The sequence below is a fragment of the Vipera berus genome (genome assembly GCF_964194415.1).
Source record: "Vipera berus genome assembly, chromosome: 16".
Taxonomy (NCBI): Eukaryota; Metazoa; Chordata; class Lepidosauria; order Squamata; family Viperidae; genus Vipera; species Vipera berus.
In genome coordinates, this window is record NC_138219.1 from 10,129,246 (window position 1) to 10,144,515 (window position 15,270).

The following is a 15,270-nucleotide window of genomic DNA, read 5'->3' on the forward strand; positions in this document are numbered from 1 at the left end:
TTGCTTTCAGTGTTAAATGCTTTTTCAACAGAAAAAAGTAAAATATTCAACCTCTTGCACGTGAGAGAGGTCGTGACAGCTGTCCCTCTGGAACGTTAAGCCTGCCAAAGCCTGGAGAAGGGAGGGGTGTGTGTGAGGGGGGCTTCCCTGGCACACTCACAAGGCTCTAATTGTGCGTTTGCACATTGGGCTCGTGTGGCACGGAGGGGCCCCCAACTGCTCCTTGGAGCTCTTTTGTCCCCTGTCTTTGAGTTGAAAAGCAGAGGGGTGGGCTTGGAGGGTCTTCCCTGGCGGCGGGGAGGCCGGTGCCCACCCATGGATCTGGACCACCCAGCCAGAGAGGAGGGGTGCCCCCCCCCATTGAATTGAATTGAACCTTTATTGTCAAAGTACAACTATGTATACATTGAGATTGGCTGAGCCTCCCTTCGTGCCCCCCCCAACTCACAGTGACAACAAACCCACCATCTTGTTACACCATGTGAGCTAATTGCACAACCCACCGGCCTGGCAAGTCAATCACGCATAAAGTTATTTCCCCTTCAAGAGCCTGACAGCCCTGTAACTGTAACTTTTTACACCAGAAGATAATTTCAGATTTTCTCATGTGGCTTTTAATGGGCAGAATAGAGAAATCCGCCCTTCCAGCTTTGTGAGGAGAGTCGACAAGGGAGGGGGGGCTTCTCTGCCCCTCTGCCCTCGTGCCAGTCCTGGGGGCTCTACCCCGGAGGTTTGGCTTGGAGCTTCCGGGTGCAGGATCCTGGGCGAGAAGCTGGGCTGGCCTTACTGGGCAGCGGCCACCAACTCCTCCTCCGGCTTGGAGGCCTTGGGAAGGGGGTCTCGGGGCCCCATGAGCTCCTGGATCCTGCAGTAGGTCTTGCTCTCGGGCGGGAAGAGGTTTTTCTGGGAGGGTCAACAGAAAGGGTGGGGACCCCAAGTGAGGGCAGGGCTTGAGGACTCCTGGTGGCAAGGAGGGGGGCTGCCCACCCCCTTGGATCGGCAGGGACTCACCGCCAGAGAGAGATGCAGGAGGCCGGTTGGCCCCTTCCCCCCAGGAATGATCCGGCTGACCTGGTACTCCACCGTGGTCAGGAAGGCCTTCAGGCCGCTCTCCGAGATGTGGTTGCCTTGGGAGGCAAGGAGGGGAGGGTGGTGGTCAAGCTCCTTCTGCCATCTTGGAGCCCCTCCCAAGCCCTGCTCCCCAACATACGCATGAGGTTCAGGTAGATCAGAACACGGTTTCCCTGAAGGAAAACCTGCCCCTCGCGGTGCTCCGCTGGTTCCAGCAAGGGATTCATCATCTCGGTGGGCTCCAGGATCTGCTGCGGGGGGGGGGGGGAAGGGGGGGCAAGCCAGGCAGGTACAGTAGTTGCTGCAGGAGTGGGGGAGAGGACGGTACGGCTGCCCCCCCCCCCTCAGCCACTTAAGATTCCGGCCAGGTGGGACTGTTTGCAGAGGAGAGGCAGACCTTGTTCTTAAGGGGGGGGAGGGTTGAGGCTCAGCCACCCATGCTGGACTCGGTTAGAGCCTGGGGGGGGGGTTCACCTCCATTTCCAGGATCTGGGACCGCTTGTCCTTGGAGCCCAGCTTCAGTCCCTTGGCCCCCTTCACTTTGGGATCAACCGGGGGAGCGGCTGCGGGAGAGAGGCAGAGTTCAGGGCTTTGGGGGAGGCCTCCGAGGCCTGGGGAGCGGGAGGGGCCAGGAGGCCCAGCCAGAACCTTTCTTGGATTGCTTGGCGTCCTCCTTCTTGGCTTGGGCCGCCGGCGCTGCTGGTGGCTGTGCGGGAGCTGCTCCGCCCACTGTGCCCTTCTCCTCCTTTTTGGTGGGTTCCTGGAAGAGGCCAGACGCCCGTCTCTGCCTGCCGGGGGCGCTCTGCGGTCTCTCGATGCCCCCCCCCGGCTCTCTGCCCCAGACACCCCCCCCTGTCCTTGGGATAGCTCGCCTTCTTCTTAACGACGGCCTTGGCACCCTTGGCGGTCTGCAGCCTGTCGATGGTGGTGCTGCTGAGGTGGCTGGCCGGGCGGTCGCTCTTTAGCTCCAAGTGTCTCTGGGGCTGAAGGGAGAAAAAAGGGGCTCAGAATTGGGGAGGTGGGCTTGGGGGACTCTGCCTCTGCAGAGCCTCTGACTCATCCCGTCCCCCTTCACAGGGCAGGGGTGCCTGTGCCAGTTCAGCCTCTCTTTCCGAGCGAGAGATTCTCCACGGCTGGGGGGGGGGGCAGCGTCCGAGGACCAGCTGCTCACCAGGCGGCCTCTCTCCTGGGCCTCCTTCTCCAGCAGCAGCCGTCGCCTCTCCACCACCTCCGTGTGGGTGAGGGCGAAGGGCCCGAGCACCTGCAAGGCAAGCAGCCGGCTGAGGGACCACTCCTCCTTGCCCTCCAGCCGCCCTGGGGCCCCGGCTCCTCCCAGCACGGACCTCAGCCAGCTTCTGGGCGCCCTCGTCCCCGATCTGGTTATGCGCCAACGACAAGGACAGCAGAGACCGATTGAGCCGCAGGCCCTGCACGGAGAGAGGGGCACCTGAGGCGGGGCTCAGCCTTTAGCCCCCCTCCCCCGTGCCCAGACGGCCTCCCCCTTGCCTGGCAGCAAAGGGCTGCCCCCTCCCCACCGCCGGTCCTCAGTAGGACAAGCCCGTGTGCCAAGCCTCACGTTGGCGAGGTGGGTGGCCCCCATGTCTGTGATGTGGTTGTAGCTGAGGTTGATGGTGGCCAGGTTCTTGTTGGAGCTGCGGAGCGAGGAGAGCGCCTGGCCGATCAGCAGCACCGCCTGGTCGTCGATGCAGTTGTTGCGCAGGGAGAGGTGGGCCAAGCTGGGGAGGAAGGGCAGGGCCGTGCGAGGGTGGGGCGGGCCACTCTCCCTCCCTCCCCCGGGCTCCTCCCGGGTGCCCACCGCAGGAGGAGGCCAGGGGAGCAGCGGCAGCCGCGGCAGCCGGGTCCCGGGCCCGGGGACGGCTGGACTCGCCCGAGGGCCCCGGCAGCAGGGGAGGGGGGGGCCCGGGGCCTCACCTGCTCTCCTCCGAAAGCAGCTTGTAGAAGGAGCGCTCGGGCAGAGGGTTCCCTTCCAAGACCAGCGTCCTGCAGGGCGGCAGAAGAAGCTCGGCCGCTCGTGCCCGGCCCCCCCCGGGCCGCCCCGCCCGCCCCTCCCCAGCCGCGGGACGGGGTCACCTACTTGAGGTTGGCGCAGGCGGCCAGCACGGGCAGCAGGGCGAGGAAGGTGGCGTCGCTCAGGCCGACCTTCCAGAGGCTGCAGGGAGGAAGAGAGCCGGACAGTCCGGGCCGCCCCGCCGGACGCCGCCCCGCCGCCCCCCCCGCCGCGCTCGCGGGCTCACTCACTGCAGGGCCTGGAGGTGGGCGAGGGCCGGCAGGCACTTGGCCAGCACGCCCAGCATCTTCTCCTCGATCTTCCAGCCTGCGGGAGGGAGGGAGGGAGGCGGGCTAGAGCGGGCCGGGGGCGCCCGGCGGGAGGGGCGCGGAGGGGCCCCCCACTCACTGCGGACGAAGACCTCGCGGGCGCTCTTGGGGTCCTCGTGCTCCAGCTCCACCTGCACGGCCGGGCGGAAGTAGCCGTACTTGGCCTGGATCTGGGCCAGCGCCGGCAGCGCCTCCCGCGGCTCCCACGCCGGCCCCGCCCCGCCCGCGCCCTCGGGCTCCTCCGGGGGGGCTCCGGCGGGCGGGTGGGGGCGGCTGACCACGCGGGGGGCCTCCTGCAGCCCGGCGCGCGCGCACAGCTCGGGGAAGTCCAGCTCCAGGGCGCCGCCGCACACGTACTCCTCTGCGGGGGGAGGGGGAGAGGGGCGTCAGCGGGGGGGGCGCCGGGCGGGGCGGGGGGGGGCGGGGGGGGCGGCACCTTCGCCGTGCTCCGCCCTGCGCGCCGCGATGCGCGCCTCCTCCTCCTGCGCGGCGCTCTTGTCCTTGGCGCCCCGCTCGCCCTTCTTGCCCATCGCGGCGCCGGAGGCCGCGGCGTGGTCGTCGCCCGGCAACCGCGGAGGGGGGGCGGGCCGAGCGCGGGGGCTGACGGGAGCCGTAGTCCGCCCCGCGGCCCCGCCTCCCACGCCGGCGTGCGCGTGCCCCGGGCGTCCGGCCGGCCCTGCTGCCTGCGAGATGGCGGCGCCCGGAGCGGAGCCCGACGCGGAGCTGGAGGAGCTGCTGGCGAGTGAGCGGCCGGGCCGGGCCGGGCGTGGGCGGCGGGGCCCGCGGGGTCTGCCCGGCCGCCCGTCCGACCCGGCTGCGCTCTCTCCCTCCTCCCTGCAGGCGCCCTGGAGGACTTCGAGAGGGCCGCGCCCGGGGAGCCCGCCGGAGGAGGAGGAGGAGGAGGCGGCGGCGGGGGGGGGCAGGGCGGCGAGAGGAGCGCGGAGCCGGCGGGGGAGGCGCAGGTAAGCGGGGGGGGGGCGGGCGGGGGGGGGCGAGGGGGGCGGGGGTCCTTCCTCCCCCCCAGGCCAGGGCAGCCCCTGCAGCCTCCTCCTCCCTCGCTCCCCCCGGCAGGGCCGGCTGCTGGCCGCGCAGGAGACCTTCTTCCAGGAGCTCTTCGATGGCGAGCTGGCCTCGCAGGCGAGCGCCGAGTTCGAGCGGGCCATGGCGGAGCTGGCGGCCGAGGAGCCGCTGCTGGTGCAGCAGTTCGAGCGGCTCTCCGCCGCGGCGGGCAGAGTCGGTGAGCTCCCTCGGGGACCCTGGGGGCTCGTGCGGGGGTCGCGGGGCTCTGCTGGAGGAGAAGAGCCCGCGAGCGCTGCCGCCTCCGCCTCGTTGCAGGGAGCGACCCGGCGTCCCGCCAGGAGTTCACCTCCTGCCTGAAGGAGACGCTCAGCGGGCTGGCCAGGAACGCCGACGGCCTGCAGGTGCGCCCCTCTCCCCCGCCGCCCCTGCCCGCCCCCCCCCCGCGGGCCTCCCCTCCCTGCGGGCGGACCTTCCCAGCTGCCTCTTCCCCTAGAACTCGGAGGAGGAGGAGCTGAGCAGGACGATGGAGGGGCTCGGCCTGGAGGAGGGGGACGGTGGAGAAGGCAGCCTTTGGCCCATCATGCGCAGCATCATGCAGAACCTGCTCTCCAAGGACGTGCTCTACCCCTCCCTCAAGGAGATCACCGAGAAAGTAAGAAAAGCCTTGACTGGATTCAGCCACCACACCCCCAGCGACAGCAGCAATCCCCCCATCCCCCTTCCCTGCCACCCCGTCCAGCTCTTGCAGCAAGGCAGGGAAGGCGGCTGTCCCGTGGCTCGACATCATCCCCCACCCCCAGAAAGGCAGGAAGACCAGCAGGTGGGCCATCTGTGAGCTCATGGTGGACTTATCCCCCCCCCCAGTACCCCGAGTGGCTCCAGAGCCACCGAGACTCCTTGCCCAAGGAGCAGTATGAGAAGTACCGGGAGCAGCACAGCGTCATGGGAAGGATCTGCGAGCAGTTCGAGGCTGAGCTGCCCACGGACGGTGACCCGGAGCACAGGGCCCGCTTTGAAACCATCCTGGACCTGATGCAGCAGGTAAGGGGCCGGGTGGGCCGGGTGGGGGGTGACACGTCGGGCTGGGGGCTAATTGTGCCCTTTGCCTTCTAGCTGCAGGACCTGGGGCATCCTCCCAAGGAGCTGGCTGGAGAGTCGGTGAGTGTCTGTTTGGCTGCCCTCTCCCCCCCTCCTTCCTCAGGCTTGGATTCAGAGCTATGGTCTTAACCATCAGCCTTGGCGTCACAAAGCGAAGGGGAAGAAAGTGGGCAAAGGGGGCATTTCCAAGCCTCAATGTGCCTGTTTCTGGAGGACGCTCTTTAGGGCAGCTTGAGCCAGCTAAAAGCTTGTTCTTCCTGAGGGACACAGCACCTCACTCTCTGCAGAGAAGCGCTTCTTTGTTGTGAACAAACGTTCCTCCTTTTCCAGCCGCCTGGCCTGAACTTTGACCTCGAAAGACTGAATCTGCCTGATACTGGAGGCGTCGGAGGCGAGCAGTGCCAGATTATGTGATCTGCTCCCATGTCAAAGGGACTGAGGAGATGGGAGGGCTCTGTGGTGGGTTGAGGTGTTTTGTTTCTCCCCCCCCCCCCTTTTTTTCCCCCCTGTCATCACCAGGTGCCAGAGGCTGGCTGCCTTTGCTAAACCCGGCACGTGGTTTTGCAGGGATTCCACAAGACACGTAACAAGCCAGAGTGATGATACCCTGAAGTCAGGCGCCCAGCATTGCCGCTTGGCTTCTGAAGAGACTAATTGCACTAATTGAAGGCCCCAGGAACGTCCCTTCCTGCCTGCCTGCCCCAGTTGATGGACAGGGTTTCTCTGGATGGGATGAGGTTGCTGTCAATGCAATAATCAGGCCAAGGGAGGAGATGGTGGCTCACGAGAGTCCTCTGCGTGAAGGGAAACCTCCTGCATCCACTTCTGAAGGCCCAGCTCTGCTGCTCTTCTCGGGCAGCTCTGGCTGTGACCCGCAGTTCAGTGTCTGTAACTGGAGCCACCCCTTTCCTGGAGCCCCAGCCGGTCACAGTCTGGATCGGGGAGCTAGAGGGCCCCTTCTGGTGATGCCAGGCCAGCTGTCTGGCTCACTGGACTTGCCCAGTCAGTGTGGGGCTTTTTTTTTGCTGTAGCCCCAAATATTAACATTCCCCTGCCCCACATTAGTGCTACTGCTTTGTGAACTGCCTGTATGGGGAGATAGCTGGGCAGCAGGCCGCCTTTGCCACTGGCCACAAGGGTGTTTCTGCCAGTGGCTGATGCTGCAGGAGGCAGAGCTGCTCTCCTTGGCTGAATCTGGCCGGACTGAATGAGGTTTGGGAAGAGCAATTCTTGAAATAAAGGTGGAGGTTCATGGTTTCAAGTCGTGATTATTTCTGTTAATCATTGTGAGCAGAGCAAGTCCCTGGTTTCAAATCTTGAGCGCATGAAGCCTGTAGCAGCTCAACTTGCAGCTATAAACTACACAGGTCCTGTACAGGGTGGGGAAAATGGACCACTAGCAGTCTAGCGGTAACTTTTTAGGACTAATCAGGGCGAATCCAAGTTGTAGACACATTGAATGGGTGTATGACACTTGGTGGTCTATCAGATGCTTCTTCCTCTTCTGTGGCAGGAAGCAGGGCAGCTTATTTTGGGGGGTGCAAATCCTAACCAGGGATACAAAATCATGAAGGATTTGTGGTGGCTTTTGTGTGAACTGGTTTGAGAGCGATTATGGTCTGTCTTAGCCTCCGATCACCCACCCTCCCCCAACCTTCTAGAGTCGCTTGGAAAGGAGCTGCTTCCCTCAGAGCTGCTCCACTTGCTCTGCGGGGGAAGGCCGGCTGGCCGGACCTGCGCACGGGCACCTTGGCGCAAAAACCCTTTGGCTGCCCTTTTAGTCAGGGCAGAAGGACTTTGGCCCGCCACGGGCTCTGCCTCGGGAGAGGGCGAGATGGGAAGCCGGCTGCCTCCGGACAGAGGTCCCGGAAGTGCCCAAGGCGAGCCCGGGAGGCCTGCCCGGAACTCCCAGATCAGGCTGTGAAAGTGCAGGAACCGGCCGTCAAAGTCCCAGTTGCGCCCGAATCGTGCGAGGGCGGCTCTGCTTCGGTGGTCCAGCCTTGTGTGTGGGGGGGGGGGATGCTCCCGCGGAAAGACCCGCGGCGGTGGTGATTAAGCCCCGCGGTGCTTCCGGGCTTCCCCGTGCAGCCAACCGGGGCTCGCTCTCTATGGTTTTTCCTGCCTGGGCTGCCGCTCTGGCCAGGCGCCTCCAAGGCGCTTCCGGGTTTTTCTACATGTTCCCCGCCTCTGCCGTAGAGCCGCGGGGGGGGGGACCGTAAAGCGCGGCTGTCGTGAAGAGCGGCGGCCGCGGAGGAGCCGGAAGGAGACGCGGAGCGCCGGTTGGGTGACAAAATGGCGGCGGCGCCTGGACGTCCCGGGGGTAGCACCGGCGACGGGGCGGCGGGAGCAGGCGGAGGAGCCGCCGCCAGAGGTACCCGAGGAAGCCGGAGGGCGCTGACGGGCCCAGCCTCGGCCCCGGTAGCCGGCCCGGCGCCGCTTCCCCCGGCGTATCCCGGGCCGGGCTTGCGTGCGGGGCAGCGGAGCCCGCGCGGGAGGGAGGCCGCCCGGAGCAGCCGGGAACGGCCCCGGAGCAGGGCGGACGGAGCGTCCGGGGAAATCCGGCTCTGAAACGCCGTTTTCTCCCCTCCCCCCCCCTTAGTCTGATAGCCGGTTCTCCGCGCGGGTTCCCGGGTGCTGCCGAGCCCCCCCCCCCGACGGAAGAGGCGGCGGGACAGGTGAGCCTGGGGGGGAGGCTTTTCGAGGGGGCGGACGGAGCTCGGGAGGGGGCGGAGGGGCTCCGGCTGCCAGTCTCTCCCCGGGCGTCCCCCCCCCCGTCCCGGCCGAGGCTCCTCCCTGTGCGTCGCGGCCTCCGCCCCCCCCCGGGAAAGCGGCTGGGCTCCCCCCCCACCCGAGCCCAGGGCGGGCAGGAGCCTCCGCCGGTCCTTCTGCGCGGCGCTTTCTGAGCCCCCTCCCAACCCCGCCTGCGACCCTCCCCCTTTTCTGCGTGGCCTCCCTTGGAACGAGGAGAGAAGGGGGAGGGGGGCTTTTCTCCCCTCGGTCCGGAGTGCCGGGGTGGGGGGGGGCAGACATCCCCCGTGCCTCCTGCCGAGGGCTTTTCCTGGGACGAAGCGGAGGGCGGGCCACGATCCAAGAAGCCGCCGGTCTTCCGGAACAGGCCTCGAAGGCTCCACACCTTCCCAAAGAGATGCTGGGCTTGAATGGCCCTGGAGCCGGAGCTGCCTCCTCCAGCATAAACTGGCCAGGAGGTTAAGGAGGGTCTCCTCCTCGTTTTTTGGTGCCTGCCTTTGCTGGAGCTGGTGGGGTGGGGGGTGTTTCTGGCTTCTTCTGTACAGGGCGTGGTGCCTCTGTTGTTACCACCCAGGAGTCACGTCTCAGCTGGCATTTGGAGACCTCTGTTTATTTGGATACTGTTGCTCAAAAGCGTAGGTGTCTTTAAAAGGATGATTCTTGTTATCAGCCACCTTGGCAACCACCTGGCTCTACGGAGGACAAAGTATCTTAAATAAGCAAAGCGATCTAAACAGAAAAATAAACACGGCCGATCCCCTTCTAGAAACCTTCCTTATGAGTTTTCTCGTCAAGGGCTGGTCGGACTCGGAGGCATTTGGGGACCTGCTTGGGCCTTGAATATAAGGATCTTGAAAAGAGCGCCTCCGTGCCCCTCCCTCTGCCTCTGCGGGGGCCATTCTCGAGAGAAGGTGTCAGAGCAGAGTCCCAACAGAAGGACTCTGATGTTGCGCCTGCTGGTGCTCCAGGTTTTGCCAGGCGCATCTGCTCTGGTGCTATGTGTGAATGTGGAGAGGGCTGCAACTTTGCAAGGCCATCTGTGCACCCGGCTGCCTCCTTCGCCTGGGTGCGTCAGTGCGATGTCTGAAGGCAGGTCTTGGGCGAATTGGAGCAAAATGGACTTGAGAGCCGGGATCAACACTGGGGGTTGGGAGATGGATCGGTCGTTCTGATTCTTCCTTTGGATTTGCCCTTTCCTGCATCTGCCCCGTGCCACAAACGGTGCAGTTCACCTGTTGCCCTGTTTCCTTCTCTTTCTCTTAGGGCAAAGATGTCAGACGCGGGGAGTGGCACAACAGAGGAGAAAATGAATATGCCTAACGGTAAGAGCAGAGAGAGATGCAGAAACATTTCTGATGTTCGTTGCTGCTTGTAAGACTGTGAAGGCTCTGGGCCATTTCACTGAGCTGTGGCTGGATGGCAGAGTGGGTAGGAGGGTCCGGCCCGCCTCCCACAGAAGCCCAACGTCTGTCCGTCTCCATGCTGGGGAGCAGGTCCTATGCCAGGCAGGATCACAGCGGCTCTTTCCCTGCAGCTGTGGGCATTTGGGCACGGCCGCCTCTGGGGAACAGCCTTGTGTACAAGAAGGGTGCTAACCCGGATGTGGTCTTCACACACAGGAAGCTTGTCCAGCAGTCCGGAAGAGATGTCTGGAACCACGGAGGGGCCCGAGACGTCTTCTGGGGTGGAGGTGGAGGCTTCCGACCTGAGCCTCAGCTTGACAGGGGACGAGGTGGGCCCCAGCCAGACTTACACGGAGAGCTCCACCGAAGAGAAGGACTCGGACAGCATGGAGGAGACCGGGCACTACTCCATTAATGAACTGAATCGGACCTATGACCGCTCTCCCTCGGAGGAGGAGGAAGAGGAGGAGGCAGAGGAAGAAGAGGAGGAACAGCAGCAGGAGGAGGCAGAAGCGGAGGCCCAGCGTTCCCGCTGGCGAGCACACCGCAAGCGCCCCAACCAGGACAGGGACTCCTCGGAGGACGAGCGGACCCTGGAGGACTGGGTCGCCTCGGAGACGATGGCGCTGCCCCTGCCACGCTGGCGAGCCCTCCAGGCCCTGCGGGAGAGGGAGCTCGGCTCCAGCGCCCGCTTCATCTATGACGCCTGCGGGGCCCGGCTGTTTGTGCAGCGCTTCTGCCTGCAGTACGGCCTGGAGGGCCACGGGGGCTGCGTGAACACCCTGCACTTCAACCAGCGCGGGGCCTGGCTGGCCAGCGGCAGCGATGACCTCAAGGTGGTGGTCTGGGACTGGGTGCGCAGGCAGCCCGTGCTGCAGTTCGAGAGTGGCCACAAGAGCAACGTCTTCCAGGTGGGGGGCTTGGGGATTGGGGCAGGGTCTTCCAGCGAGGCGGAGGGGCTCCTTTCTAGCTCTCCCAGAGGCTGCCAGCCTGGAGGGATGCTGACTGGGGCTCTGGAGAGAGCTCTGCTGGCTGGTGGGGCGGAGGGGGTCTGGCCTTGGGCCAGAGCCGCCCTTCTCTTGCCAGCCCCGGCTGCTTTTGTCCCTGCAGGCCAAGTTTCTCCCCAACAGCGGAGACTCGACCCTGGCCATGTGTGCTCGGGATGGCCAGGTCCGCGTAGCCGAACTCTCCGCCACGCAGTGTTGTAAGACCACGAAGCGGGTGGCCCAGCACAAGGGCGCATCGCACAAGGTGAGGGGTCTCCTCTGCTCCCCCTGCCCACTCCCCCGTGAGGGGAGGAGCTTTTGGTCTTCATGAAGAGTCTCTGGCTACCACTTCACCAGGAGGGCACCCCAAAACGCAGGCCCGGCTCTGTTCCTTCTCTTGGGACATCCCTGGGGAGGCACACTTACTCTCTTGAGGGGCCACAGTGGCAAAATTCTAAACTGCGGGACTTTCCTGCAAAATTCTTTGAAATGTTGGGGCCGGGGTGCCAAGCCAGGCGACTCCGGAAGCTCTTCACCTGCCGATTTCGGGACTGCATTCCTCTGGCATCATTAAAAGGCACCCCAGCTCAGCCTCTCTGTCCCCCAGCTTGCCCTGGAACCGGACTCCCCTTGCACTTTCCTCTCGGCGGGAGAAGACGCCGTAGTTTTCACCATCGACTTGAGACAAGACCGACCGGCTTCGTAAGTGGGTAGCTCAGCTGCTGGGGGCTCCCACTGAGGCGGCCCAGGGTGCTGAAGGCCTGGCTTTGTGTCTCTAGGAAGCTGGTCGTGACCAAAGAGAAGGAGAAGAAAGTCGGTCTCTACACCATTTACGTGAACCCAGCCAACACGTACCAGTTTGCTGTGGGCGGCAGAGATGAATACGTCAGGTCAGCAGAGCCCCCCCGCCATCCTGGTGTGTCTGGGAGACCCTGCTGGGCCCTTGGCCTTCAGCTGCGGTGCCACACTCGGGCCCCTGCTGCCCAGATAGGAGATCCGCCTTGTCCATGCTTGGGCTTTCATCATACCTTTAGCCCGAGGACTAGAAGCTTGCTTTTGACTGGGAGAGAACGAGGCTGGGGTCATCTGGAGACTTTCCTTTGGATCGCTGGTCTCAGCTTTCCTTTTCTGCCTGTCTCTGCGCAGGATCTACGATCAGCGGAAGATTAATGAAAACGAGAACAACGGGGTGTTGAAGAAGTTCTGCCCTCACCACCTGGTGAGACCTTCTCTTCTGCCACCCCCCAAGCTTCCCTCGCCCCCCTCCTGTCTCCTCTCCAACCCCAGCAGGGGGACTAAGCAGCTTGAGAGTCTTTCCAGAGGCAGCCCCAGACATCCCACAGAAGTTTGCCCCCCCTTCTCCCCCCCCCCCAGTTGTGGCTTTCCAGGCTCCGTCTTCATCTTGGGATCCTTCCCTTCTCCCCTCCCAAGCCTCGGATTCCTGTTTTGACAAAAATGGCTCTTGGGGAAGGAGAACGGAGGAGCAAGCAGGAGCTGACAGCCCCCTCTTCTGGAGCACAGACTTCCCTGTTGTCTTGGCAGGAAGCAGGCAGCCCCCCCCACCTCGGTCCCAGGGGAGGCTGCCTTTGAGCCCCGCCTAGAGGCGCTTTGCATGGTGGCCTCTAAATTCTGCCTCTCGATCTCTTCCAGGTGAACAGCGAGTCAAAAGCCAACGTCACTTGCCTGGTCTACAGCCACAATGGCTCAGGTAAGGGGCCGCGGGGAGCCTGGGTCCTCCGGGGCTCAGAGGCTAAAGGCTAGAGCGGCCCCTCTGCCCTGGGGCCGGGCTGGACGGCCGCCCCCAGGCGCTCCCTTGTGCGTCTCTTGCAGAGCTTCTGGCCAGCTACAACGATGAAGACGTCTATCTCTTCAACTCCTCTCACAGCGATGGGGCAGAGTACATCAAGAGATACAAGGGCCACCGCAACAACGCCACAGGTGACCCCCCCCGGCCCTTCCCCGGTTGGCCGGGGGTAGCCTGATGGGGTTGGGGGAGGTTCCCAGGGCCCTTGGGCCAGGTCCCAGGCGGGTGGGGGCCTCCTTGGCAAAGCCGGCTGCCGTCCTTGCCCCCTTCTGGCCGGAGGAGAGAAGGGTGGGGCAGTTAAAGTGTCCCCCCCCCCTTGAGTGAACATCCATGTAAAATGGAGGCCAGGGATGCATGTAGAGGGCCCCATTTGCTGGGGGGGTCTCCTTCCGAGGGACCCACTTTTAAGCATCCGAATCAAAGGCAGCCCAGACGGTTTGTCTTCGGAGCGGGCCTTGCGAGGGGGGTCCAGAGCAGAGGCCACATGGGGGAGGGGGTGGCCTGGCCTGGCCTGAGGGTCTTTGGGTCTGCTTACAGTGAAGGGGGTCAACTTCTACGGCCCCAAGAGCGAGTTTGTGGTGAGCGGCAGCGACTGCGGCCATATCTTCCTGTGGGAAAAGGCCTCTTGCCAGGTGGTGCAGTTCATGCAAGGCGACAAAGGCGGAGTGGTGAGTGGGGCCTCGGGGCTGCCCCCCTGCAGGAGTGGGTCTGGCTCAAGGCTGCGAACCAAAGACGGGCAGGGGGCTCCCAGGTGCGCCTGTGGGGCCCAGTCCCCCCTGTCCCTGAGCTCGGTGGACCCTCCGCAAACCTTTGCAGCCCCCTCTTTCCGTCTCATTGCCCTTGCAGGTCAACTGCTTGGAGCCTCACCCCCACCTCCCAGTTCTGGCCACCAGCGGCTTGGATTACGACGTCAAGATTTGGGCCCCCACTGCAGAGATGCCCACCCAGCTCACCGGCTTGAAGGAGGTGGGGAGACTTCCAGGTCCTTCCCCCCCCCACACTAATCTGGGATCAGCCCCGCCTTCCCAGGGGACCCCTGTGCCGGTCTGCAAGCTCACTCTGCTGCTGCCCCCCAGGTGATCAAGAAGAACAAGCGGGAGCGGGACGAGGACAGCTTGAACCACGCGGACATGTACGAGAGCCACCTGCTCTGGTTCCTCATGCACCACTTCCGGCCGCGGCGGCGTCACAGGGTGAGCGGCCCTCCCGCCCCAGGCTCAGACTGTTTCTGGGACCCCTGAACAAGGGTCTGCCCTGCCTCTCAAAGGCCCGGCAGCAGCTTCTCCACTCGTCTTGCAGTACCACGTAGGGAGGAGGGGTCCAAAAAGAACGGGGCGCCCGTGACGCTGAGGCTGCTTCTGTTCCGCAGCACCAGCGAGATCCAGGCACCGGAGCAGCCGACAGCGACTCTGAGGACTCCCTCAGCTCCTCAGACAGCTTGGATGAAGACGAGGAAGGCCCGGACCGGGTGCAGTGCATGCCTTCCTGAGACCCCTGGAGACACGGAATAGGCTGTGGGGACGCCTGCCCTGTTGAATTAGCCACCTTCTTCCTGCTTTAGATGAGAGACCAGCCCTGCTTAGCAGGGGGGCCTGCTCGGCTCAGCTCCCGCCCTTGGACTTTGCGCTCGCAGCTGGGGGAGGGGGCCCTGCTTCCCCTTCCTCTCCCTTTCGGCCTCCGCTGCCCTTTTCGGCACCAGTCTTCCCAGAATTTGGGGGGGGGTGGATGCCTGGCTGCAGTTGCCACCTGTTCCCTGCGAAGCTTCTTTGGGGTGGGGGGATGAGCTGGCTTGATTCCTCTCCTTTCCGTAGGGGTGGGGGCTCCAGGAGCACCTTGGAGATGTACCTTTATCTCACCCCCCTCCCAAAGACCCGACTGCTGCATGTTGCGTCCAGAATGAGCAACTTGGATTCTGCTCTTTCAGTGAAAATTTGGGGGCTTTGTTCCCTCTGGGTTTGCTTCCCCCCCCCCGGTTCTTTCTTTCTTTTGGTGTGTTTTTTCTTCAGCAGCTCTAGGCACAAAGGCCCTTCCCTCCCGTCTAGAGCCGCCTTGGTTGTCGAGAAGGGCCACTTGGTGAACTCCTGGGACCCTAAAGTTGAAAAGGTTTGAAGGCAGCCACCGAAGCCGCCTTGGGCTCCAGCCTGGCAGCTGCCCCGAACTGGAGGCGAGGAGGGGGGCGGGTGGGCAGCCCCCGCAAGGGAGTCGCTCTGGCAGCCCTGCCAGCAGCCTTGTTTTTTTCCCTTCACCTTCAGGATAATCTCTTGGTTTTGAAAGCAACGTTTTCCCCGATTGCTGTTTAGAGGCCTAATTTTATATGTATTAAAACAAGACAAGAACCAAATTAAACTTGGATGTTATCAAGTTAAAATTATTGTAAAAGTTTAAATATATATATATATATATATATATATATACATATATATATAATATAAATGCAATAAATGGAGAGACCTAGTGGTATGTACGGCCAGCATCTACGCTTTTCCTTGCTCTCCTGTGGCTGCCTCGGTTCCAACGTCCACTTGGCCTCGTCTCGGCTGTTCCGCCTCCCCTGCCCCTCGCCTGGGCATTCGTCTTCCTGCCTCTCCCCACACGAGGGGCATTTGTGCCCTCCTCTCTCCCAAGGGGATGCAGGCAGCAAAAAACCCTTCCTTTCTTTTTTGGGAAAATTCTGTTTATATATATAATTGTCAGTTACTCCATACGTCGCGCCTTGAAGTGTCATTTTGAGTCTTAGTGTGTTGACTTTTTCTGTACTTTGGAGAGAGAAGGGTATTTTAAGTGGGGATATTTTAGCAAATGC

At 63.2% G+C, this 15,270-nt stretch overlaps 3 protein-coding genes across 13 annotated transcripts; 2 read left to right on the plus strand and 1 right to left on the minus strand.

Moving 5' to 3' along the window:
- Positions 1 to 598: 598 nt before the first annotated feature.
- On the minus strand, positions 599 to 3,992 carry LRRC71 (leucine rich repeat containing 71). 9 transcript variants are annotated; one of them, XM_081340651.1, is made up of 14 exons: positions 3,845 to 3,992; positions 3,488 to 3,769; positions 3,331 to 3,406; positions 3,167 to 3,241; positions 3,004 to 3,072; positions 2,648 to 2,807; positions 2,415 to 2,498; positions 2,243 to 2,332; positions 1,944 to 2,054; positions 1,720 to 1,831; positions 1,546 to 1,634; positions 1,211 to 1,322; positions 1,012 to 1,127; positions 599 to 903 (listed from the first exon to the last, which is right to left on the minus strand). In XM_081340651.1, exons 1-14 carry the CDS (start codon positions 3,936 to 3,938, stop codon positions 784 to 786), a joined length of 1,590 nt encoding a protein of 529 aa, XP_081196777.1. In that variant the 5' UTR covers positions 3,939 to 3,992; the 3' UTR covers positions 599 to 783. The 9 variants fall into 9 exon arrangements, with proteins under 9 accessions (XP_081196777.1, XP_081196779.1, XP_081196775.1 ...); XM_081340653.1 differs by lacking the exon at positions 2,648 to 2,807 and having other exon boundaries at positions 3,331 to 3,386; XM_081340649.1 differs by having other exon boundaries at positions 3,167 to 3,386.
- A 106-nt stretch (positions 3,993 to 4,098) lies between these two features.
- Positions 4,099 to 6,783, plus strand: PEX19 (peroxisomal biogenesis factor 19; the record flags this gene model as incomplete). The annotated part of the gene is given in 8 exon segments (XM_081340741.1): positions 4,099 to 4,177; positions 4,180 to 4,370; positions 4,480 to 4,645; positions 4,744 to 4,829; positions 4,922 to 5,080; positions 5,293 to 5,469; positions 5,542 to 5,586; positions 5,857 to 6,783. Coding segments are annotated over 8 exon segments (987 nt in total). The 3' UTR covers positions 5,941 to 6,783.
- A 951-nt stretch (positions 6,784 to 7,734) lies between these two features.
- On the plus strand, positions 7,735 to 14,937 carry DCAF8 (DDB1 and CUL4 associated factor 8). Of its 3 annotated transcripts, XM_081340620.1 has the most exons (14): positions 7,735 to 7,897; positions 8,126 to 8,201; positions 9,538 to 9,596; positions 9,894 to 10,588; positions 10,788 to 10,928; positions 11,271 to 11,365; positions 11,443 to 11,553; positions 11,810 to 11,882; positions 12,314 to 12,371; positions 12,494 to 12,601; positions 13,005 to 13,135; positions 13,314 to 13,433; positions 13,544 to 13,660; positions 13,837 to 14,937. In XM_081340620.1, exons 3-14 carry the CDS (start codon positions 9,545 to 9,547, stop codon positions 13,954 to 13,956), a joined length of 1,821 nt encoding a protein of 606 aa, XP_081196746.1. In that variant the 5' UTR covers positions 7,735 to 7,897; positions 8,126 to 8,201; positions 9,538 to 9,544; the 3' UTR covers positions 13,957 to 14,937. The 3 variants fall into 3 exon arrangements, with proteins under 3 accessions (XP_081196746.1, XP_081196747.1, XP_081196748.1); XM_081340621.1 differs by lacking the exon at positions 8,126 to 8,201 and having other exon boundaries at positions 7,787 to 7,897; XM_081340622.1 differs by lacking the exons at positions 7,735 to 7,897; positions 8,126 to 8,201 and adding an exon at positions 8,847 to 8,909.
- The last annotated feature ends 333 nt before the right edge of the window (positions 14,938 to 15,270 follow it).

Excerpts from the sequence above, each read along its gene's own strand:
- LRRC71 (XM_081340647.1), bottom strand. The coding sequence starts at position 3,938 with ATGGGCAAGAAGGGCGAGCGGGGCGCCAAGGACAAGAGCGCCGCGCAG. Across the intron at positions 2,333-2,414 it reads GCGCCCAGAAGCTGGCTGAG|GTGCTCGGGCCCTTCGCCCT; the intron begins GTCCGTGCTGGG and ends CTTGCCTTGCAG. Across the intron at positions 1,832-1,943 it reads AGGCCGTCGTTAAGAAGAAG|GAACCCACCAAAAAGGAGGA; the intron begins GCGAGCTATCCC and ends GGCCTCTTCCAG.
- DCAF8 (XM_081340620.1), top strand. The coding sequence starts at position 9,545 with ATGTCAGACGCGGGGAGTGGCACAACAGAGGAGAAAATGAATATGCCT. Across the intron at positions 11,883-12,313 it reads AGTTCTGCCCTCACCACCTG|GTGAACAGCGAGTCAAAAGC; the intron begins GTGAGACCTTCT and ends GATCTCTTCCAG. Across the intron at positions 12,602-13,004 it reads CCACCGCAACAACGCCACAG|TGAAGGGGGTCAACTTCTAC; the intron begins GTGACCCCCCCC and ends GTCTGCTTACAG.